This window comes from Trematomus bernacchii, unplaced genomic scaffold, assembly GCF_902827165.1.
Source record: "Trematomus bernacchii unplaced genomic scaffold, fTreBer1.1, whole genome shotgun sequence".
In the NCBI taxonomy this organism is placed as follows: Eukaryota; Metazoa; Chordata; class Actinopteri; order Perciformes; family Nototheniidae; genus Trematomus; species Trematomus bernacchii.
The window spans coordinates 70,679-96,005 of NW_022987590.1; the positions used below are offsets into that span (position 1 = coordinate 70,679).

At 40.1% G+C, this 25,327-nt stretch overlaps 2 protein-coding genes across 3 annotated transcripts in view; both read left to right on the forward strand.

Moving 5' to 3' along the window:
- The first annotated feature begins 614 nt into the window (after positions 1–614).
- LOC117481421 (cytochrome c oxidase assembly protein COX16 homolog, mitochondrial) lies at positions 615–11,951 on the forward strand. Its single transcript, XM_034129093.1, has 4 exons — positions 615–1,000; positions 2,664–2,741; positions 9,694–9,762; positions 11,318–11,951. Exons 1-4 carry the CDS (start codon positions 941–943, stop codon positions 11,429–11,431), a joined length of 321 nt encoding a protein of 106 aa, XP_033984984.1. The 5' UTR covers positions 615–940; the 3' UTR covers positions 11,432–11,951.
- Positions 11,952–18,675: 6,724 nt separating this feature from the next.
- slc8a3 (solute carrier family 8 member 3) overlaps positions 18,676–25,327 on the forward strand; it is a 109,690-nt gene continuing 103,038 nt past the window's right edge. For both annotated transcript variants that reach the window (XM_034129094.1, XM_034129095.1), the window contains exon 1: positions 18,676–19,198. The gene's annotated coding sequence lies outside the window, so the exon portion shown is untranslated. The remainder of the gene's footprint in view (positions 19,199–25,327) is intronic.

The window sequence follows — 25,327 nt, forward strand, 5'->3', positions numbered from 1 at the left end:
ATATAAACGTAAATGGAATATGATATATAGATAAATAAATTGCAAGATGCATCAGATGAATGTTAATGGAGGCATTTACATTTAGACACATTTTAACCTATCCTTTAAGCAAGGGGTGTCAAACTAAATTTAATCGCGGGCCACATCAGTTGTAAACTTTATTTTTCAGTTTTTCACAAATACAGTATGTCCAACATTTATGACAACAAGTTGCAAACGAACACATTTCCACATAGGTCACTTGGATTTGAGGGTTCGAGGCGCTTTGGTTCCGCCCTAACATGTAACATGCACACCGATGCACACCCGTACCCGGACTGATTAAGAGGAAACACCTGAGGGCGGGATGTTGTTGACATGGTAGGAAACATTAAAACACGTTATACGCTATTTTTTAATACTAAGACGTTTTTAAAGTGTAAGAAAACGTTGTAAAACAAGCAATACGTTAATGTAATAGGTTAAGAGCTTGATTGTTTGTGAGAAAACGAGCAGAAAGCTCAATTACAAACCGATTTAAACAGTAAAACAATAACAATATCCCAAAGAGGAAAAAACTGCATCAAAGAAATAGATTATACATTTAACAACACACTTATTTGACTATTTGTAGACATTTTAAGAGAAAAATAATAAAGAACAACATATATTACTGCAGTTTCCTTTCTGAAGTGTGTTGTATTAGAAACAAGAGGAATTATGTTACAAAGAAAGAGGTTTAGACATTAATAACACAATAATTAACTTTGTCTGTACATTTAAAGAGTTAAATGCTTTTATCATTACCATCGGACATGAACGGGAACCTTCTATCGCGTCTCCAAATCTTCACGGACATTTGATCACGCTGGACCCAAACCGGAAGTGCGTCCCTGCTTTGACCTGCACAGTGTCTTCAGTTTTCATCACTAAAATGTTGTTTTAGCCGCTAAAAGGAGACATGTTTACCCTAAAAGCACTGCAGAAAAACAAAACAATCAAATATGGAGTCCCCATGCTGGTGAGTAGCTTTTATTTGACGTTTTAATGTATTTAAATCACATTTGATCAGCGTGTAAGCTAACTGTTAGCATTCTGTCAGTTTACTGTTATTTGTATTTACTTTGTTATTTAAGTCCAATTATCTCACTTCATCTCTCTGTTTTTCTGAGGTTTAACACTAGCTAGTAATGTTTTTGTCTGGCGAAATAGGAAGGGTTTATTTTAAGCTTGTTATGTGTAAGTTATTGGGCTTTTTTTAATCAACTAAGTTCAGTTAGAACATGTTTTCAACTTCAATTGACTGCATTTATTTACATGAATACTGCGTCGTATAGCCTTACATATGTTGTCTGTGATTAAGTCAAATTATGTCCTTTATCTTACTGTTTATCCGAGTTTAACGTGAGTTGGTAATGTTTTTCTTCCTCACCTCCCCATACCTAGTGTATAGTTTTAAACACAATATAATATTGTTTAATTTAAGTATTGAGTATGTGCTGAAGGGCAGAGGTGTAAAGTAACTAAGGACACTTACAAAATGAGTGTACTCTTAGGTATTTGTACTTTACCAGATTTTTTTCATTTTATACTACTTACTACATACAAATGTGGTATTCATCCCACTACATTTATTTTACAGATGTATTTACTTGTAACTTTATAACTTCAGATGTTGACACACAATATTTAACAAACCGTAATATGATTCTTGGTAAAGATTAAACCATCCAACATTACATTTAAAGGGGACCTATCATGCAAAATGCACTTTTTTATGTCTTTTATACATAAATATGTGTCCCCGGTGTGTCGGGGAACTCACGCAGCGTCAGAAAATAAAACCCTCTCTCTTTTCCTCCGTACCCACATCTCTAAAAACGGGGCTACAACGGAGCTGATAAAAAGGAAATAAAAAGGAACTCACCTTGTGGTATAACCGGCAAGAGAGAAAGTCTTTGAGCTCCATACTGTTTCAGAAATAATCCTTGATGATCCATGATATGGCGTTTCATCACGGCAGTATTTAGTTTAGACAGTAGCTGCCGGGTCCCGCATGAGCTCAGCCCCCTCCTTTTTTATATTTTTTAAAGCTTTATACCCGAAATCAGCACTTTTGAAACAGGAAGTGAAATAGAGGGATATGAGGCATGGCTAGAATGGGTGATCTGTTTGGTATTTTGAGCAAAACACTTCATAGACATGTTTTTTTTATATATTTTTATATATCTGAGACCTATGCTATTGCCTAAAAATAGCATGATAGGTGAGCTTTAAGTAACTAAAACCATGAGTGGGTTATTTTGATAAGACGTTTTTTGTGAAGATTTGCTGCTTTTGCTTTAAAATATATTTTAATATTTTTCGAGTTTTTTTCTGCAATGAGTACTTTAAGAACATGTTTTCATAACCGTACTTAAATACGTTTGACTTGAAACTGAGTATTTTGACAGTGTGGTATTAATACTGTTACTCAATTCAAGAATCTGAATACTATTTCCACCTCTGCTAAAGGGTATTACATGTACGTCCTTGCAGAATGCATTACTATATTAAAGTTCTATCACATGTAGAAGTTATTTGAACCTGAATTATATGTGATGAAGCCAGCGCTGTGCATTGTCCCGACATCAGTGACTAAAGTTTTTCGGATTACTTTTATTGACATTATTGTTTTTTTTCAGCTGCTCGTAGTCGGAGGTTCCTTTGGCCTGCGAGAGTTCACACAAATCAGATATGACTCCCAGAGGATCAGGAAAAAGGTTAGTAGTGAATTCACTCTGACATTAAACACACATTTCACCGTACCTTGAAGAAAAGGGTTCTCATGGTCAATGTGACAGCGGATAAAGTATTCACCTTTGCACCAGGGCTTGACAATATATCAATGATACATAAATATCATGATTTGAGACTAGATATTATCCTATATTTTACTATTTACATGCACACAAACCTAGAGCACACTACAGGAGAGGGAAAACCCCCCAAAAGCAGAATAGGGCCTCTTTAGCAGTGCTACCTAATTATTTAGATGTATACTGTTATTTTAATCACTTAAATCAGCATTCAGCCAGTGTGCAATGGCGCCTCCCTGTGGATAGAAATGTGCAGTGGCGTTTTTATATGTACGAAAGTGGTGGGGCACGAACAACTCGAATGTGTATATATAAGCTTCTGGTGCTTTTTTAAACACGTAAACAAATAGCTGTAGGCTATCCATGGTCCCGATAGAGAGAGGGGGGTATAAGGAAAACACAAGACACTCATCACCCAGGTCACAATATCAATCGATCCAGCAGAGCAATAGCCTATAGGCAAAACACAGGAGATCAACAAAAGATATGACATAAAAAGAACTCACCAAAGCTGCAGTAGATGGTCAACTTCATTCATTTTCTTTCCGTTTTACTGATTTTAATCGCTATACGCTGCTCTCTCTCGTCTCCTCTTCACAACTACACTTACAGCCAATCAGCTCTCTGAATTATGAGATGACGTTTTGGTAGGTATGTCAGCTCAGTGCCCCTATGGTGATTATTGTTTTGCCGCACACATTGAATAGAAAAATACTCTGAGCATGCGCAGTGTAGTTTTTACAGTACACGTTCATTTTAACAGCAGAGAGAGGGGCTTGCCCCACAACCCATCAACAGCTCAATAGGCACACTGTGGACACTAATTAGAAGAACGCAGACTAAAACAGCAATGTACAGGCGAATCAGACGACTAAACATGATCTTAAAATATATATTTAACATGTTTTTTTTTTGCATATTTTGGGAATTATTATTTGCATTACTTTCTGCTGACACTAGGTGGGGCTGTCGCCACTGGAAATGTGGTTGTCTCCAAGGATCCAGATTTTATGAGAGCACAGTGTAAAAATAGTGCACAATACTCAAGTAGATTACACATGAGTACAGTATTAAAGTACCAATAGATGACCAAGTACAGTAATTGATCAAATGTACCTGCACCACGGCCTGCTTTTTACAGACTAGTACGTATTAATTAAGACAAAAACAAATAAAAAAGTGACCCTTATTCCTTCTTGGATTTCTATTCACACAAACGATGCCTCTTTCTGGAAGAGAGATGATGAATTTATGAGGATTATTGTCAGAAAATGAATTCGTAATCCTTTCTGCTTTTCTTCTGGCTGCATCGCAAAATAGCTTCTCGCTGAACACACACACACACACACGCACACATAGACACACACACACACACTCACTCTCTCACAGTGCAGTGTGACACATTTCTGCTTATTTATGATCAGCATTAGATAAATGGTCTCCATCACTTCAGACACTGCAGCTCTGACAGGATGTTTAGTGATTCAACAAGATCTGATAATTCATTAGGAGACGCAGTTCATCAGAGTGACAGAGGAGAGGCTCTGTATTACCCTGTGATGATCTGACAGGAGGGAGGGGGTGGGGGGGGGGGGGAGTCTGTTTCCTGCTTTTCTATTCGCTGGCATGCCAATGTGTCAGTATACTCTTAATATAAAGGTCAACTTGTGTTACTCACCCTCCTGATTTCCATTTCAAAATGTGTTTCAAAGCATGGTTGACCTTAGCTAGTGTTGTTTCTGTTCCTCATCTTACCATACCTAGCTTAGAGTATTAGAAGTACACATGATACTGTTTGATTTAATGAGAGTATGTGCTAAGGGTCAAGTGCTAAGTCCATACCATCTCAACATAACCTCCAGGTTCATGCAGTGGATGTACTTAGGGGAAAAAACCCACTCATTAAATGCACGGTCTTGAAATGAAATGCTATACCAAGCCTAAAACTAAGCCGCAATCAAACCCTACAGTCTAGTTGCCAGCATAGTAAACCTGGAACTGTTTGGGGGTTATTGAGGATGCCGAGTCCATTTCCGACATTTTCAGGGTAATAAATGGCCGTTTTAACCTGAAACTGGCGATATTTGTAGTCCCGTTGCGACTATTGGATATAGAGAGCACAAGATGATGATTGTTATCTCTACTGTGGACAATTTATTTTCAACAAAATAAGCAATCTGTCTAATCCTAATGATCCAGAGTCCCCTAAATCTTCCAAATAGACCAAAAATGTATCAAAATCAGCCCCTATGGACAACAAATATGGCCTCTTTCTGGTTATAACTGCCATTTTTTTATTACTGTCCATGTGCAGCTACCCCCCCCCCCCCCCCTCGAGTTAACATTGCTCATGTAATTTAATGCATGGAATATCTCAACAGTCGTCATGATTGAAACCACTCGTGCGGTTTCATTCTTGTTATGAGCCAATTCCTTTTTTCCAGCCCTCACGGATGTATTTCTCTGTTAAATGGTGAAATGATTAAAGCCCTGTCTGAGGGTTAAGTCACTGTATGATCCAATTAGCTGTTTCTCTTCAGATCTGTAAGTTAGCCTCTAGCAGGAAGAGCTTCTGTCTTCCACGTCCAGGTTTCCTCTTCACCTCTGACCCCCCCGTCTCTGTTTTAAGGTTCATTAAAGTAAAGCTTATAACGCGTCCATAGGAATCATTTTAGTCCCTTTCCCCTGGAATGAAAGCTGCAAAAAAAGATAATAATTCAAGATATATATTAAAAAAATAACAAATATAATAGTACATTTGAATTAAAACACTTACACATCTTTTAAATATAATGATTCGAACACATTTATATAGATATTTTCTAAGTACTCAGACACTTTACAAAAAAAATCATTCAGAAGGATGCAAACATATAATAATTATATTATTAACTGTCAGGGAATAATTTCCCCTGCATGTCATCTTTCGCCCTCTGACGCAGATGCCCAGCCTTGGTCAGCATGTTATCTCCCTTAAAGTGGACCTATCATGCTATATTATAATAATATAGTGTAGGACCATACCTATATAAGGCATATTTATACTTTTTTTTTTTCAAAATACCAAACAGATCATGCATTTTAGCCATGCCTCATTTCGCTCAATTTGCGCTTTTTTAGCCCTGTTTTTGCAAGGGCTGATTCAGTGAGAACAGCACCACCTACAGGCCTGGCATATGTACTACAGCGTCTCCAGCGCTTTCGAACGGCAATGGCCGTGGCTGTCTCCTCCTGATTGGTGGAGTTGGCCCAATAGAGTGGCGAAGTCCCTCCCCTTCCGGTGGAGCTCCATGGGACCTTATTTCGGAAAAATTATGTATTGAAGTCAATGGAGAGAGAAAGATTATCTTTCGATCCCGTTTGAATTGTGCCATGAATTACACATATGATGTTTGTCAATTTAAAAGATAATTTTGCAAGTCAAAAAAAAAAAAATGTGTCGTAAAACTGTGAAGTAACACATTTGTTTGTGTGAAACGCTCAAAGAACTACATCTGATCTCTGGTCAACAACACACGTCACCAAGATGGCCGTCACTACTGTCTTGTCAACACAAGAGACTACCCTCACTATCACCACAATGAAACACGTCCTGAAGAATGTCATGCAAAGCTGCCTGCCTTCCTTCCTTTGATTCTCTCTGAACTGCCTGGTCGTTTTAATGTTTAATGTCAACCATTTGTGCAGATAGCATGAAGTAGAGAAGATCGCTAGCGTTAGCGTTAGCATTTCTCCCCCGGGCTTAAATTGTGTATTATAGAATGATCACACCGGTGACAGTACTATTCAAAGGGTTCACGAAATATGACTACTACTCTTACTGTTTAACATATTGGGTTACTTAATGTTACTTCATGTTAAGGCTAATAAAAATGACAAGGCTGTAATGCTAACTAACGTGCTAGCTACTAGCTAGGTAGCTAACTTGATCCACACACTCCTCTTTCATCAGACGGGAAGCAAAAGAACGAGCAAGACCCATTGCTGGTATAATAACAACCTGGTACTAAGCACACAGGCATCTTGTGAAAGTTATCTTATCTTAGCCAGCGCCATATAGATAGATTCTATCTATATGGCGCTGATCGTATATATACGGTATTATACGTGTATCGTAGTGTCTCAATTGTGACATCACTTACGCGACTCTGGGATTTGTAGTCTTTCTAGTTTCGTATTTTTCAAAGTCTTATATTTCAACAGTTTTAAGACAAACTGTGACTTTTTTGACATGGAAATGATTTTTTAAGATTGACAAACATCATATGTGTAATTCATGGCACAATTCAAACGGGATCGAAAGATAAGTTTTCTCTCCCCATTGACTTCAATGCATAATTTTTCCGAAATAAGGTCCCATACCCCGGAAGTAAGTGGGAGGGACTTCGCCACTCTATAGCCGTAGCGCCACCGTCCTGACGTCAGGACAGTGTTCAAATCTGGATCAGTTTTTATCAGATCCGTTGCAGCCCCTTTTTTAGAGATTTGGGTATGGAGGAAAATAGAGAGTGTTTTCTGACACTTGGTGAGTTCCCTGGAACACCGGGGACACATATTCATGTATAAAAGACGTACAAAAGTGCATTTTGCATGATAGGTCCCCTTTAAAGGAGGGGCTGTCCTAGCATATTGATGATGTTACCAGTTTGTGACCGGGCAACTGTCGGTCAGAGATAGTTATTGTTGTGGGACACCTGGAACACATCCTTCTCGGGGTGTAGATGACCTCGAGCCATAAGCGACAACAAATATGATTCAGTGTCCTCAGCTGTTTAGTCTATCTATTGAAGAATGTTGATTATTACACTCTGAACTAGTTAAAACCTCGAGCTACAGGAGGGGTCTTCAGAATTGATTGTGGCGTCTCAACCGTGTGGTCAGACCGTGACATGTCTTGTGAATTCTCCGGCCGAAGCTCCAAATAAACCGTCGGTGTTTGCCATCAAAGCTCCATCTCTCCTTGTGTCTCTCTGAGTCCTGACTCCCATTGCTTCAGAAGTTTCCCCCACATTAACAATAATAAACATTTAAATAATAATAATGATGATGATAGTAGTAGTAATAATAAAAAATAAATAATAATAATCATAAAAATGTTTTAAATAAGGATGAAAATAAAACGTACAAAATACTAATATTAAAAAGAAATCTATAATACGTAGAAAATACCACATAATAAATAGAAAAAACATAAACCTTAAATTTGGCTGCTACAATTAATTCAAATAATTCATTCAAAAATGCTCGACATATTTGTGTAGCACTTTCCTAAGTACTCAAAGACACTTTCAAAAACATTTCATGCGAGCAAATAGAGAAAGGAATAAAGAACAGAAAGCAGTAATAAATATTCTGTCTATTATTTACTTGCTGTAGTAAAGTAGGTCTAATTTAAAAATCAATCGTGGCATTATGAAGCATTATGTAACTGCGGCTCTGTTGCTGTGAAATATTAGAGCTCATTAAACGTCATGATTCAGAATGGGATTCATTTCACTCGTGTTCCCGGGGAAAATCAATTTGAATTGCAAAAACCCAGAGAGCCCCAACATCAGTTCTGCTTTTCTCACTGAACCTGGTCCTGCTGCTGCCGGATCAAGTGGAACAATTACGAGCGGGAACACGGGCTCAATTAGACCCTCCCTTTGGACGGTTTGGGTTTATCTCTTCCACATGAGAGTCTGACTTCAATATGACTTCTGGCTCTTTAAAGTAGAGACACTACATACTGATATACACCTGAACATCAGCAGGAGAAGACTCTTTAAAGTAGAGACACTACATACTGATATACACCTGAACATCAGCAGGAGAAGACTCTTTAAAGTAGAGACACTACATACTGATATACACCTGAACATCAGCAGGAAGAAGACTCTTTAAAGTAGAGACACTACATACTGATATACACCTGAACATCAGCAGGAGAAGGAAGACTCTTTAAAGTAGAGACACTACATACTGATATACACTGAACATCAGCAGGAGAGGACTCTTTAAAGTAGAGACACTACATACTGATATACACCTGAACATCAGCAGGAGAGGACTCTTTAAAGTAGAGACACTACATACTGATATACACCTGAACATCAGCAGGAGAGGACTCTTTAAAGTAGAGACACTACATACTGATATACACCTGAACATCAGCAGGAGATGACTCTTTAAAGTAGAGACACTACATACTGATATACACCTGAACATCAGCAGGAGAGGACTCTTTAAAGTAGAGACACTACATACTGATATACACCTGAACATCAGCAGGAGAGGACTCTTTAAAGTAGAGACAGTACATACTGATATACACCTGAACATCAGCAGGAGAGGACTCTTTAAAGTAGAGACACTACATACTGATATACACCTGAACATCAGCAGGAGAGGACTCTTTAAAGTAGAGACACTACATACTGATATACACCTGAACATCAGCAGGAGAGGACTCTTTAAAGTAGAGACACTACATACTAATGAGCAGTATATGTCCCTGTTAACTAAATAAACCCTGGTGCTGGGATGCCTGTGGCGCAGAGCACTAGTGCGTTGGTGTTCTGATCAGGGGATCACAGGTTCAAACCCCACTGCAGTCAGCATGTCGTTGTGTCCCTGAGACACTTCACCCCAAGTTGCTCCTGTGGGGATTGCCCACAGTATTGAGTATGTAAGTCGCTTTGGATAAAAGTGTCTAACAAGTGACATGTAATGCCTCTCTGTGCAGCTGTACCTCCGTCTCGTGCCAGTTGAGTTGTGTTTGAAGTGTGTGACCGCAGACATGTAGCACTGGTTCTGATTGATTTTAAAATGTGTGACTTTCTCAGTACGGTAACATTTCTCCTCCTCTTCCTCTCAGCTGGATCCGTCTCTGGAGGCCAAAGTGAACGTGGAGCGGCAGCCGGTCATCCTGGAGGAGGAGTACGAGGTGAGGCACCCTGAGGGGGGGGTAAATAAAATAAAGTGACTGCTGTGGTCTGTCTGCAGGAAAGAGGAACTGCTGAACAATATAGGGCAACAATGCATGATGTAACAACACTGCATTATGATGTAAAAACTCAACACAATGTTATGCAATTTGACTTTATTATGTAATCAATTCACATTCTTTATTATTGCATATTGTGATAATTCATCAATTGCAACATGTTCTAGTTTACGCAGCATTTTGTAATTTATTACATAATGCTGGGTGTATTTTGAAATGTGCAGAATAGTTGGTACCTGTGTTCTTAAAATGTCAGATTTTAATAGGCGCTTTCACACCAAGTACTTTTCCCAGGAATAGTTCCCGGAACTTTTATTTCCTGGAACTATCTAGTAAATTGCGGAATAAGTCCCTGAGGGAAGATTAGGCAAATGAAGCCGCTGACGTCACTTCTTCTTCTTCTGCTTTGGGTTTACTGGCAGGCCGCAAACCACTTCACGGCGTATACTGCCACCCGAAGTCCCCGGCCGGAAGTCCCCGGAGTTGGGGACTGGCTTCAGTCGAAGCTGCTGGGACTCCCAGCAGCTTCGACTGAAGCCTTCCGAGTAAATCGCCAGAAGCGCTGACACCTCCTCATCTCCACCGCTCCCATGTTTTCTGTGTTGCCATAAGTAGTCTCTCTCCGTTGGTGCGCTGGGCTAATGCTAATAATGCTAATGCGAGCAAATAAAATGGCGGTTTCACAAAAACTTTTCAGAGTTTTACGGGGCGTGGTTTGCAATTCGCCCAGCAATCAGAAATTGGAACCTTTTCTCCCATGAAAGTACCACCTCTCTAGCAGGGACTACAAAGAGGTGAAAAGGTTTGCAAAAACAAGTTCTAGTTCCAGATCTTTTTGGTGTGAACGCAAAATCCCAGGAACTATCGGAACTATTCCTGGGAAAAGTACTCCGGTGTGAAAAGCGCCTCTTGTCATTGTAAATCTGAAATTATAATTAATTGGCACATAATTATCAGGTCAAATTTAACAGAAAATGGGACAGAATTAAGTCAAAGATGCACTTTAGACTGAAGAGAGTCTAAAGAGGTTGGAGTACCAGACTGTAAATGTGAAAAATCCAAATCCAAAGTTGTAAATTATGGAATACGCATTAAGAATTGCATTAAAAAAAAACTATCAGGACTCAAATGTGTCTAAGTTTGCATTAGTTTCTCTTTCACATAAGAAGAAATTAAAAACCTTGAATTTAAATCTTTGTGAAAAATGCATAAGAAACGTTTTTAAAGCAGTTTAGAAAATCGTCTATTGTCACCAACATTTGTAACTCTCTCAAACCCTAAATCTGTTCTGAAAGACCGGCAGTTTTATTTCCTGCCTCCTCTCACCTGCGTCACACACACCAGATGTTCACAACTTTCTGGACATTTCAAAGACCATGAAGTATTATATTTGGTGTTGTGCAGGAAACACAAGCTCATATTTTCAGACTTTGATTTGTTGGCATCCTGAAGTGTAAACCTCGCCTCCTGAAGTTGTTGTTTGTCCTCTCTGCAGAAGATAAAGAAGTTGAAAATGGACGAGTGGAGGAACATCCGGGGCCCTCGTCCCTGGGAGGACTCGAGGGAATACCAGGAGCAGCAGAGGAGCCGACCGGACGAAAAACCCTGAGGATAAGAGAGGGACTCCACTTGTAATTTGCTTGTAACGGATTGCAGTTTCTCCTGGACGTTCAAATGACGCCACATGAGCCCAAAACCTTGAAATAAGTTCAGGGTTAGTCTTAGATTTAAAAAGTGGTGCAGGAATGAGTCCTAAGATCTGGATATTAGTCAGCATTTTAACACGTCCTGTCCCCTAGTCTTGAAGTCAATGGTTTTCTGGCTGTGTTTTTGATTGTGAGCCTGAAATAATGTCTGTGGTTAACACAAGCTGAAGAGATTTGAATTCTGCGACATTAAATACGTCAGTAAATACCCCACTGTAATACAATAATCCAAAATCACATGGTGAAATCCCATTGGACCAGGGAGATGCTGCCTTCAGGGTCCCACACAGAAATACGCCACACCTGCATCACTGTATAGAAACAACCACAAGGAGTCACATCTGCTGCCGCACTTTCCACACTGATGGCAAAATAAATATACTTATATGATTTCTATGTCTGAATAAATTATATTATATTGATCCTTCTTGTTTCTTTCAGTTTGTGAGTAAAGCTCTGGATGTGAGTGTGTGTTTACAGCAGTGTTGCATTGATTTAAGGTATATCAGAATAAATAACATGCAGCATCTCCTCAGGCGTCTAATCTGTTTCTCTGACAGTTATTACTTTGCAATGCGCCAGATTTATAATGGAAATAGAATTACCTATTTGCTTCTTTTTTTTTTGAGAACATGATTTCCCTCAGATTGTGTGTATCAGGAGTGTGTGAGTGACGGGAAATGCATGCACTGCCTTCAGCTTGTGCAGCACGAGGTAATGAAGGTCTCGATGGAAATGTCCCGGGAATCATTTTCTGTAAGCTCGTGATTTTGGAGTCACTTTAATACCCGGGAACAGGATTATATTTTCATGCACAGGTTGAACAGATCTCAATCTTCAAGGCTGTAATCCTGCAAACAGATTGATCAAACCATGTGTCACTGATCACATCTTTCTCGAAAGGATGTTTGTTAAAGAAAACGGTTTGTAATAACGTCTCTCTGAATGTGTCACATGTTTTGTTATCTTTGAGGCCACCTCAGGCTCTTTGGTATTACACAGCGAGGTCACTGCTGTTTGGAGGTCATTGTTAGCAAAATAAGAGAAGGCCATTTTGAGTTTGACGACACTCGAAGAGACAATACAGTTTATTTTGGAGGTTGTGGCTTCAACTGTAAGCTTAAAGAGTAGTGCTCCAACACATTGTACGTGATGGGCTAAGGTGCTGTACACTCTAAGCGGTTGACCAATCACAACAGAGCCGGCCAGCTAACCAATCAGAGCAGACTGGGCTCTGGTTTCAGACAGAGGGTGAAAAGAGGTGCTGCAGCACAGGCAGTATGAGAAAAATAAAGAGCTTTTTGAACATTAAAGCATGGAGACATGTCCCAGTAGAGACACTACATACTGATATACACCTGAACATCAGCAGGAGAGGACTCTTTAAAGTAGAGACACTACATACTGATATACACCTGCACATCAGCAGGAGAGGACTCTTTAAAGTAGAGACACTACATACTGATATACACCTGAACATCAGCAGGAGAGGACTCTTTAAAGTAGAGACACTACATACTGATATACACCTGAACATCAGCAGGAGAGGACTCTTTAAAGTAGAGACGCTACATACTGATATACACCTGAACATCAGCAGGAGAGGACTCTTTAAAGTAGAGACACTACATACTGATATACACCTGAACATCAGCAGGAGAGGACTCTTTAAAGAGTCCTCTAACAATGCACATAAATAACCCTACATACCCAAATACAAATGCAAAATAGAAGCAGCTCAAGACACGGCCGCTATCTTGAGAGGAAACCCTGAATACTACGCTTCCCTTCAGGAATATAATCCTCTAAATACTATAATACTGATAATATTAGAGTAGCCTAATCTTTATCTGCAGCTGTGCACAAATGCTGCCTTAAAACCCAATGATTATACATGCAACAAAAACGAAGACGGCAGCATTCAAATGTTTATTTGTCATCGTTATAAAAGAAGCCTCAAAATAAGTATGATTCATGCCAGTGTTTCATATCCTGCAGAGGGTTGTGTACAATCTGTGTATTTGGCTGCTGTTATGACTATTTATTGCACTTATTTAGTCATTGTTTACGTTCTTTATATCCTATAAAAACGCATCATATAGTGTGTATCGCTGTGTTGCTGGAGATGAAGCATGTGAAGCAGAAGATATGTGTCAGCTTGCTGTGCTTAGTTTATGGAGATGTAGCTCGGGTGTATTCGTCAGGGGCCAAAATGGGTCAGCTCAGGAAGCGGAGCTGTCGTAAGCGATGAGTCCTAATTCGAGGATGTCCCGCCCCCTTTACATGCTCCTACATTTTTAATCTGTAAGTGTAAGAGAAAACTGCATCAAATATTCAAAGCTGAGTGGAAAAGTGGAAATCAAATTCAATATTTACTACTCTGTTCTGCGAGCGGGGAGAACTGATGAGGTCTTAGAAAACACGACGCGTGTAGAATCTGGGACTCTGAGAAACTAAATGCTAAAATCATGCAATGTTAATTAAAGTTACAATTAATGCATGAATGCTCCCCGTGATTTGGATCTGCTTCAAAATGTAATGAGTTCTTCCTCGGCCCGAGATTCACCCTCCACAAAGTTTCATCAAAATCAGGCGAATAGTTTTTCTGTAATCCTGCAGAGACGGACAACCAAAAAAGTAACCTGTAGGAAAGTTGAGAGGAAGATCCTTTACTTAAAGGTCTCCTATTATACTGTTTTTCATCAATATATCACAGGTCTCAGATATATACAAAACATGTCTCTGAAGTGTTTGGCTCCAAACACCAAACAGATCATTGCAGCATCCCATAATCCCCTCTGTTTCAGCCCTGTTTCAAAAGTGCTGATTCTCTGTCTGTTACTTTAGATGAAAATAAGGAGCCCCTCCCCACGCCCCTCTGAGAGAGATTTGGTTACAAAGAACACTTTGTACTTTGCCGTACTTAGTGCCGGCACTCAGTGGCCCCGGCACTTATTACCCCAGGGCACTTAGTACAGATCGCGTTCACACCGGAATAAATTCCCTGAGGGAAGATTACGCAAATGAGCCGCTGACGTCACTTCGTCTTCTTCTGCTTTGGGTTTACTGGCAGGCCGCAAACAACTTCACGGCGTTATACTGCCACCCGGAGTCCCCAGCCGGAAGTCCCCGGAGTTGGGGACTGGCTTCAGTAGAAGCTGCTGGGACTCCCAGTCCCAGCTTTACGGGGCATGGTTTGCAATTCGCCCAGCCAATCAGAACTGGGGCACTTTTTTCCCCCAGGAAAGTACCATCTCTCAGCAGGCACTAAAAATGGGGGTAAAAGTTCCCGGGATTAAGTGCTCTTTTTGGTGTGAACGCGACATAAGGGGTACTAACGGAACTAAACGCGAAAAGTACGGGGAAAAGTACTCCGGTGTAAACGCGGCTAATGGTGCTCTAGGAGGAGATTGAGGTGATAAGGTGGGGGGGGGGGGTTTACCTTGGTTGCTGATTGGCTAATGGTTACCAAGCCAAAACATCATTATGACATCATAAAGTGGCCAAAATCTGATCAGCTCATTTTCAGACAGGTTTTTATATAAATGGATCAGGACAAAAAGAGAGAGAATCTTTAAACTAAAGCTGTTCAAATAAATGTGGGATGTAAAATGTACAATATTCCAGTAATGCAACCACTACAAACATTTAATCAGAGGTGGAAGAAGTACTCCGATCTTGTACTTGAGTAAAAGTAGAAGTACTCAGATCTTGTGCTTGAGTAAAAGTAGAAGTACTCTGATCTTGTACTTGAGTAAAGTAGAAGTACCAGAGTGTAGGAATACTCTGTTACAGTAAAAGTCCTGCATTCAAAATGTTCCTCAAGTCAAAGTAGAAAAGTATTCTCATCAAAATATAGTTAAAGTAGCGACAGTAAAAGTAGTCATTGTGCAGATTGGTCCTTTTCAGAATAATATATATGATATGTTTTATAATGATTGATCATGAAAGTGTTCTCAAAGCTGGTAAAGGTGCAGCTAGTTTGAATGACTTTGTAGACTGCAGGGTAGCTTGTGAATTTACTCCAGGTGGAACTAAAGTCTGATTTAACACTTGATTATATTTCACATCATTCATCCACATCTGTAAAGTAACTAAAGGTATTAAATACATGTAGTGGAGTATAAGTACACCATTTACCTCTGAACTGTAGTGGAGGAGAAGTACACAGTAGCATAAAATGGAAATACTCAAGTAAAGTACAAGTATCTTGAACTTGAGTAAATGTACTCAGTTACTTCCCAATTTAATATATAAATACTACAATACTAATACTCTTGGTGTAGCCTGATGTTTACCTGCAGACACTCTGTCCTCACACCCAACGATTCAACATGCAGAAGAACAGAAGCTGCAGCTTTCTAATGTCATCGTTATGAAAGAAGCTCTCTCTTATTTCCTGTCTATAAATAGACGGAGACTCGGCAGCAGTGTGTGTGTGTGTGTGTGTGTGTGTGTGTGTGTGTGTGTGTGTGTGTGTGTGTGTGTGTGTGTGTGTGTGTGTGTGTGTGTGTGTGTGTGTGTGTGTGTGTGTGTGTGTGTGTGTGTGTGTGTGTGTGTGTGTGTGTGTGTGTGTGTGTGTGTGTGTGTGTGTGTGTGTGTGTGTGTGTGTGTGTGTGTGTGTGTGTGTTGGGGGGGGGGCTGTTGTACATCATTCCTCATAATGAGCCGGACTGAACACACACCACCGCCGTCACTTCCACCACATCCACACGCTGCCATGGAGACGTGGCTATAGGGCACATGTGATGGTGTGTGTGTGTGTGTGTGTGTGGGGGGTGCAAGCATCCTGCAAAAGCCAAGACGCTCGTACAAGCTGACCCCCCCCCCCCTGTATATGTCATCTTCCTCCCCCCACGTCTGATTCTTCTTCGTCTCTCTCCATAAGGGGGTGGGGGGGGGTGGGGGGAGTGAGTTTGGGTCTCCCTCTCTTACCCATCATGCACTGCAGGATCTCTTCCGCCCCACTGACCCTGTGCTCAGCTGCAGAAGAGGCTTCACTCTGTGCACTTTCTACGGAGTTCAGCACACAATCCTTTCTATCTGCATGAGCTGCAGGAATGAGTCCTAAACCTGGGAATGAGTCAGCATTGTAGCACTGCCTGCTCTGAAGTCAATGTTGTTTTAAAAAAAATGTTTTTGAAGTTGTTAGCCTGAATTTAGGTCTGTGGTTAACACAAGCTGTGTGGGAGACAAACACCCTCTGGAGGGAACACAGGGATGTTAGCCTTTGCAGACCATTGACATGCACTAACACCTGTTTCTGGATCAGTATTACAGAAATACCTGGCGTGTAGAAGCAGAAAAAAAAAATGCCACATGCCAATTATTCTGTAAGCTGGAGTTGACACAGCTTCAGTGGCGATTAAACCGGAGACACTGTGACCCTGATGGTGAGAGAAAAAGGGGGGGGGGGGGGTCAAACACGGACATCACGCCTGGGCGACGACGTCCACTTATGACACTCCGTAATGAAAAGTGAAGCTGTGAAAGGAGAAAGGTGAGCAGTCACCTCACATCAGGATGTACACTCGGAAGACTGCAGGGATACTTCCTGTCTATGGGGAGTGTGTGTTTAAGTCTGTGTGTGTGTGTGTGTGTGTGTGTGTGTGTGTGTGTGTGTGTGTGTGTGTGTGTGTGTGTGTGTGGTGTGTGTGTGGTGTGTGTGTGTGTGTGTGTGTGTGTGTGGTGTGTGTGTGTGTGTGTGTGTGTGTGTGTGTGTGTGTGTGTGTGTGTGTGTGTGTGTGTGTGTGTGTGTGTGTGTGTGTGTGTGTGTGTGTGTGTGTGTGTGTGTGGGGAGAATAACTGGAAATGGATGTTTTACTCTCAGTTTGTGGTTTTCTTCGGTCTATTTACTATGACTTTAATCCATTAATCTGCACTGAACACGTGCAGGACTTTGAAGAGAGCATTTATTTCCAATCTCTCTTTGCGCTCCGGCTGCAGGTGCACCAATCTGTCCGGAGTGATTCCCCCCCCCCCTCCCCCCCCCCTCCTTCCTGCAGAGATAAGAAAACTTCATTAAAACCCTCCAACGATATTCTCCATACTAATCACAGCATTACATGGGATGCCCATTTGGGAGATTGTTTTTGAATTTGAATTTAACAAGCGTGGAAATCTGGACAGGATAATAAGACTGCAGCACAGAGCCGGACTGTGTAATTAAAATCGGATCCAATTTATTTATTTTACCCCTGATTTGCATAAAAACTCCATCCCAAAAGAAAAATGGAGCCCATGCTGCAGAAATATGATGTTTCAAGTCTCTACATGATGTTGTTTTGTGGATAAATAATAATTCAACATTTATTAACAATTAGCTGCAATGGTCAGTCAATTAACTTTTTCCATAATTTTCACTTTTTCATAATTTATTGACTTTTTTCAGAATACTTGAAATAGATGATTTTGACTTTTATGACATTTTTTTGGGGAATTTAGACTTTTTTCAAAATTGTCACTTGTGTCAGAATTTTTTGAAATTCTTTTAAAAAAAAATCTGAATTTAGACATTTTTTTTCAGAATTCGGGCTTTTTTTCATGGTTTCTTTCCTCAAAATTGAGTCCTCAAAAATACAATATTTTACATGTGGCTTTAATCCTCTTCCGTATATTTTCAGAATTTTGTCTTTTTCCGGAATTCTGACATTTTAATATTTTTCTGAATTCTGACTTTTTATTTAATTTGGACTTTCTTCAGACTTTAGATTTTAATTTTTTTCCAGAATTTGATTTTTTCAGAAGGACAATTTCCCCCCCAGAATTTGTACTTCTTAGAATTTTTTTTTGTTGATTTGAATTAGTTAACCCATGATTTGTATTTGTCTGCTGATAGATGCAGTGCATTTATACATTGTAGTAAATAACTGACAAGAAAATGCATTTTCCCGGATTTACGTGTCTTTTATTGGCCGCTGCACGCTGCCTGCATCCCATAATGCTGCAGCTTCATTCTTCGGCTCATGGTGACGTCGTTGCGCGCCTAACCGAGTCTGGTGTGATTTAAAAACAGAAATAGGGGGCGGAGGACTGAAGGACGCAACCATTTCACACCTCCACCGAGAACAAGCCTGTTATTAATAACTCTTATTATTATTATCGGAGGAGGAGGATTTGTGGATAAAGCGGAGGAGGAGACGCGCTGCTGGTGCCCACAGAGCCGCGGACACACCGGGGAAACTTAACGCTCAGCTGTGTGGTTTATGTGAAGGGATTTCTGTGGAAACACCGGGAGCTTCACGGCAGTGCCTTCACCGGAGAGACATCACACAGAGAGGGGGAGGAGGAGCGCTGATTCACGGCTTGCAGGAGGAAGGAGAGGACCTGGAGATCCATCTCTAATCTTAAAATACCGACCCCCCCCCCCTCTCCTCCCACTCACCCATCCTCCCCCTCCCCGACACTGACAGCTCTGCGACCCGGTCAGTCAGACAGGGAGGATCTGTGGAGGGTCTGTGGAGGATCTGTGGAGGAGAACCATCACCTCTGGACGCTTTTCATCCGAGCACCGAGGGGGGAGCAGCCGCTGCATGAGGACCAGACCGCGGCTCCAGAGCACCGGGGGCTTCAGCAGCTCCGAACGGCGAGATCACACTGAGGAGAAATAATACAAATAAAGGGGGCGTTCAGGAGCTATTTCTACATAAACTCCCCGGAATAGAAACCAGGTAAATACATGATGCGAGCTCATGGTGTGAGATAATCTGTGATGCAACACCGGCAGGCTTTCTGGCTTCATGTGTGACAGGTTAGATGCATTTTGTGAGCATTAATTGGCCCCTCATCTCTGTGCAGATATGATCCATTGCATCGGGCTGCAATGGATTCGTGATACCGTCTATATAATGGGTGTGCCATTAAATAATTGGCGTGTGTCAACGCAGGAATCACACACCGGCTGTCAGAGACGCTTCTGATTGGCTAGATTTCCTGTTTTTAATATGCATATTTGGCTTTTTCTTGTGTATTTTTTTGTTGATTCTGGAGAAAGTATACTGAGTGCTTATAGGCCTGTATGCACCCTATAAGTTGTGTCTCGGGCCTATGGGTGCTCCAGCAGGGATTCCCCCCTCAGGTTGCACTGACTTCGGTATATAGTGAGCTTAAAAACAGCCTTCTGATGATTAATCAGCAACAGCTGTGTGTCTGCTGAGTCCATGTTTACGCACATCTCAGATATCCTCCTTAAACAAGAGCCTCTTCCCAAAATAGGGAAAGGGAAGGAGATCTGAGCTGTCTGTCTGCAGCAGGCTGCTGCTCACTGAGACATGCAGCACTCTGACATCAATGTGGCTTTTCTCATTAAAATCCACTATCTGAGAGGTGGAAATCAGCTAGAGTCAGAGCCTGTAATGGCTATTATTTTTTTATCAGATAATTGGTTAATCGTTTGGTTCATGACATTTCAGAAAATGGGCAAAAAATTGTCAAAAAATAAACCTAATTTCCCAAAGTAATGGGTAGATATTTTGAAATAGCTTCTTTAATCTCCAGAAGAGAAAGATATTTAGATTCATATTAAAATAAAACAAGCAACAGATTTGTTTGTTGGCAAATTCTCTTAAAAATATCATATTTTAAGTCTGGCTTTACAATACATATTTCTACATGAACACAATTAAGGGGAAATTATTTAAAGTACAGCTTTTTTGACTTTGAAATACTTATCAACAGTCCATCCCCTTTTATACATTTCTCTTCATTGGTCTGCTTCATTAGCCTAGAAGATATACAGTACATTCATACATTTAAGCATGAATATTCACATATAGATATTGATATCTTTTTGGACTTCTAGTGTAATTTTACAATTTTGACATGGCTTAAATATTCCTGTACTTCCTGATGATAGTGCTGCATGACATCCTCAACAGTCTTGCATTTAAAATATTGAGATATTAAGTTCAGTATTTTGTAAGATTTGATCAACTTTCCTTAAGAGAAAGTGGTGCAAAGTTGTGTAATGGAGAGTAAGTGATTTCAGTGTTGGATTAATTGGAATCTGTCAGAGCTGAACTTTACCCTTAATTTAGAAAAGTCAGTTTCAATATGACTCTCCAAAGTTTATTTTGTCTTTTCGGTTTATTTTTCATTCTTTTTGGTGGCAGCTGAGCAGACTTGATTAAAGTCCGGCGACAGTCCCCCTTCTACACTGCGAAATACAAGCCTTTAACGAGTAATTAGTATGCAAATTGTTTTGTGTAGCTGGTAATTAAGGGTCACGGCTCTAATGTTGGTACACAGGGACAAAAGGGAATCGTTCACTCTGCATTCGCTGACAATTCACTCTCTGCTGTGATGGGAAATCAATATCTAAAATACAAAAAACCCTCGCACACCTGAAATTCCTGTCTGAGAGATTAGATGTCATAATTTTAATCAGCTTTACCTTATTACCTAAGACTTCTATTCTGTCTCTTAAATGGTTTCCAAATCAATCAATCCATCACTTGGATGTATTTCTAGCATTTTAGCAAATTGGGCATTATTCCTCCTGGGAAAAGAGATGAACAAATGCACGATTTGTAACGACTATTTACCAGCAATGCATACCCGAAATGCACATTATGGAAATTAGGCTCCACCTTTTACTGAGCTTCTACAGGAATAAGACCCCATTTACAACTGACTTTAGCATGTGCTCTATAGGTGAGGAGAAGGAAAAACATGCTAATGCCATGTGTAACTGCGCCCAAAATGCTTTGTGGTCTGTTGCAAAGGCAGTAAATACAACATGACTTGATCCTTAAAGGAATAGCTCATCCCTAAACTGACCATTATACATTTTAAAGTCACTAAACTGCACCTCTTCCTGCTAGCTTAGGCTTTGTGGTAAAGGTAGCATAAGCTAGAAAGAGGACACTTAAAGGTGGGGTAGGTCATTTTGGAGAAACCGGCTCGAGTGCGCTAGAATTTGAAAATACACAGCCGGAAAAAATCTGCCACTTCCTTACAGAGCCCCTCCTCCAACACACACGAACGCGCACATGACCAATGAGGGCACGAGATAAGTTTGTGCACAGATGGAAGGCTGGCAGGCAGGCAGGCCATCCAGTTATTTTAGCCGGGCCGGCTCAGATGATTGGTCGTGCTTTTTACATACTACGGCTTCCACAGATAATTTGTTTTAATGTATTTATTGTCAAAGCATTTAATGTATTAATTGCTATCGGGATGTTAAGAGCGTTCCATGGAATATAACAACAAGTGTTTCTGAAGTGAATTACCTCCCCCACCTTTAATAATTCAAGGTGTAAATGCACCCAGAACACACTGTGGTTTCATACAACATGACCTCGTTGTTAGGGAAATAGTTCACCCACAAGAAGACAATTTTCATGTTAGAAGTGCACCAAGCCTAACCGCTTCCTGTTAGCTTTAGCAGTGTGGCATTCATATCTAGAAAGAGGACACTTAATAATACAAGTTGTAAAAGCACCTCATGGTACCCAAAACCCATTGTACAATAATTGCCAACAAAACATGTCTCTACAAACACACCATTGAGCGAAAAGGAGCAGGGAGAAGAAACAAATCTTATAGGACCTGCCCCTTTCTAAAAAAAACTAAATAAATAGAAATAGATGGTCTGCCCTTCATAATAATTTTTTTTTTTTCACAGCCAAACATAACAGTATCTTAGGATACTAAGAGAAACACAAAAAATACTTATTTCCCACTTGACGGTTAACGGAAAGAAACAAAACAACAACAAAAAACAACAACAACACCAACACATCACATGTATAAAGAAAAGGAAAAGTGCAACACCCTCATCTGAGTCCTACTGGAGAAGAAGGTGGAAAGCGGCGCATAATAATAATAATAATAATAACAATAACAATGGGACCTGCAAATAAAGAACAGCCATCACATCAAAGACATCACACATATTTAGCAATGCAGGACCAGAGTACATAGACTTATTCACATTCTGCTTCATATAGTCCCTTCTTTCTTAATTTATACAATTTCTTTAACTGAAAAATACATATACAATTCTTTAGATCCTTCTGTTGAGAATTCCACAATTTTACACCAACCACCGAAATACACATTTGCTTTAGAGTAGTCCTTGCATAAGGATGCTTACAATTACATTTCCTTCTGTGGTCTTCCTTGTCTGATCCAAAAGCAAACAACTGTTGTAAATACACTGGTAACATTCTGCTTGTTGCTTTGTGCATTACTAATGATGTCTGCAGCTCAGCTATCTCTTTGAGTTTCAAGAGTCCTGACTTAAAAAACTGTCTGTTGGTGTGTTCTCTTGAATCAGCTTTATGTATGCCCTTTTCTGTAATATTGACAATGAATAGCTCATCCCTAAAATGACCGTTTTAAAGTTTAAAGTAACCACAATGCACCTCTTCCTGCTAGCTTAAAGTGGACCTATCATGCTATATTTGAAAAATATATTGTAGGGCCATACCTATATAAAACATGTCTGTGAAGTTTTTTTTTCAAAATCCCAAACAGATACCCATTGTAGCCATGCCTCATACTGCTCAAACCCCTCTTTTGAAGCCCTGTTAGAGAAACGCAGATTTTGGGTCCTTAGCTTGAAAAAAATAAATAAGAGGAGGCGGAGGTAATGCCTGATCAGAATTCTACCGGAGATAAAGTTAAATTCTGCTGTGATAAAACGCCATCCTGTTCTAAACCACATCAAGGATTATTTCTGAAACAGTATGGAGCTCAAATGCTTTTTCTCTTGCGGGTTTATCACAAGGTGAGTTCCTTTTTATATTTCCTGCTTTTTAAACACGTGCTCTCCAGTACAGGTTAGCTCTGAGTGTTAGCGAGGCTTGCTAATGTAAACAAAGACGTCCAAAACACGTCAGGCATTGTTTCTGATAGCAACTTTCTGTGGGTCCGCCGACGTCACCTCGGATGGAAATCTGTATCCGCTCGTTGTACACCCGTTTTTAAAAGATTTGGGTACGGAGGAAAAGAGAGAGGGTTTTATTTTCTGACGCTGCGTGAGTTCCCTGACACACCGGGGACACATAGTTATGTATAAAAGACATCACAAAGTGCATTTTGCATGATAGGTCCCCTTTAAGCTTAAGCAAGGCTATTTGAAGTGGCAGTATTATTAGTGTTATTACTTTCAGTCTGGTATTGCTTTAAGTTGTATTACTAATACAAGTAGCAGTAGAGGAAGTAGTATTGGTACCAGTTGCAATATTAAGGCCTTAAGGAGAGGTTTTAATTTTAAATGCAAAAGTTAGATATGTATCACATGATTTTTTAATGCTTTTAAATTACTTCTAAGGAAAGCGTAAATATCTAATGTGTCTTTTGGGAGGCCCGGAAATGAGCTACAGTTTACAGAATGTGTTTTAGCTGCTGCAGTTTCTGCCTAATGGGACACATCAGGAAGTGTAACTGTATGGCCGTTATATCTTTCAAGTGATCTGTGTCACTCTGTTGGTTTGCTCTGGGATTTATGGGTATTTGCCATTTTGTCGTACCTCTGTTTATCCAGAGTCGGCGGACTGAGCAGATTCACTCTTCTTTTCATCACTGTACTCCTTCCTCCATTCTATCAAACATTTACACATGGAGACACAAGGGTCTTAAGTGTTAAAGGACACTATCTCTCAGCTGCTGTAATGGTTTGTATATTAAAAATGTATAATGTGCTTCATAGACAGTTATTTTAGCTCATTGTCTTAGATCAGGGGTGTCCAACTCAATTTCATCGCGGGCCACATCAGCATTATGGTTGCACTCAAAGGGCCGGTTGTAACTTTAAGACTATATAAATATACATATATAAATATATGACATATATCAAATAATGTATTATTACATTATTGCCTCTGCATTGGATTATTATCGGATAGGGTAATAACTTCATAATTAACTACGTCTGAAAGCAGAAGTCTAGGGCAAATAATTGCAAGTCTCTTCAGTGAGCATGTCTCTCTCTCTCCTCACTCTCTCTCTCATGTCTAAAAAAAGAAGTGACATTTTGAAAAAAAAAGTAACATTTGGAAAAAAAAGGAAAATTCTGAGATAAAAGGCATATTTGAGATGCATTGTGGGATATGTAGTTTATGGACATCGTGCTTCTGTAGATCGGCATGTAATCGTATAATAAACATATTATATTATTTCAGAGCTCTTGCGGGGCCACATAGAATGAAGTCACGGCCGGATTTGGCCCCCGGGCCTTGAGTTTGACACCCCTGTCTTAGATTCTTGTGCAGTATCTTTGCTGTTTTGGTTCTCTCTTACAGCTTTAATAGTGTTGTTTGTTTTGGCTTAAACAAAGTGACACTACACAACTGTGCATTCCCAGAACCAAACAAAGTTAGCCACCTAGCTATCAGGTGGACATGATGTAGCATTTTGCAGCTAAAGATACTTTCACCGGATTAGCTGGAGACCAAAACTGAGCCAAAAGAAGAGATAGCATTGGATTTGCAGGTTCAACAGCTCAACAGAAACACACTTTCATATTAATACTAAGGTTGGGCTGAAAGGTTAAATAATGGCAACTGTTTCAATAGAGCTTCTTTATCACTAAATAAATAAATCTCTGTAATCTATGTTATTTAACGGGGCATATTTTGTATTCTCTGCAACAAAGCTACAGTCAGATTAGCATTTAAAGCTGCTGAATCTTATATTAACAAAGGGTCGTGGTACTTTACAGACAATGTTTTCAGCTTATGTTTTAGTTTTCTTGGCGTAACCTTTTTCTGTTTTGCTTCACTCTCACAGCTCTTGCAGCGTTGGTTTTGGCTGGAGCAGCAGTTTTATGCGAAAAGCTCTAAAAACTGGCCACA

Excerpts from the sequence above, each read along its gene's own strand:
- LOC117481421 (XM_034129093.1), top strand. The coding sequence starts at position 941 with ATGTTTACCCTAAAAGCACTGCAGAAAAACAAAACAATCAAATATGGA. Across the intron at positions 2,742-9,693 it reads CCCAGAGGATCAGGAAAAAG|CTGGATCCGTCTCTGGAGGC; the intron begins GTTAGTAGTGAA and ends TCTTCCTCTCAG. Across the intron at positions 9,763-11,317 it reads TCCTGGAGGAGGAGTACGAG|AAGATAAAGAAGTTGAAAAT; the intron begins GTGAGGCACCCT and ends TCCTCTCTGCAG.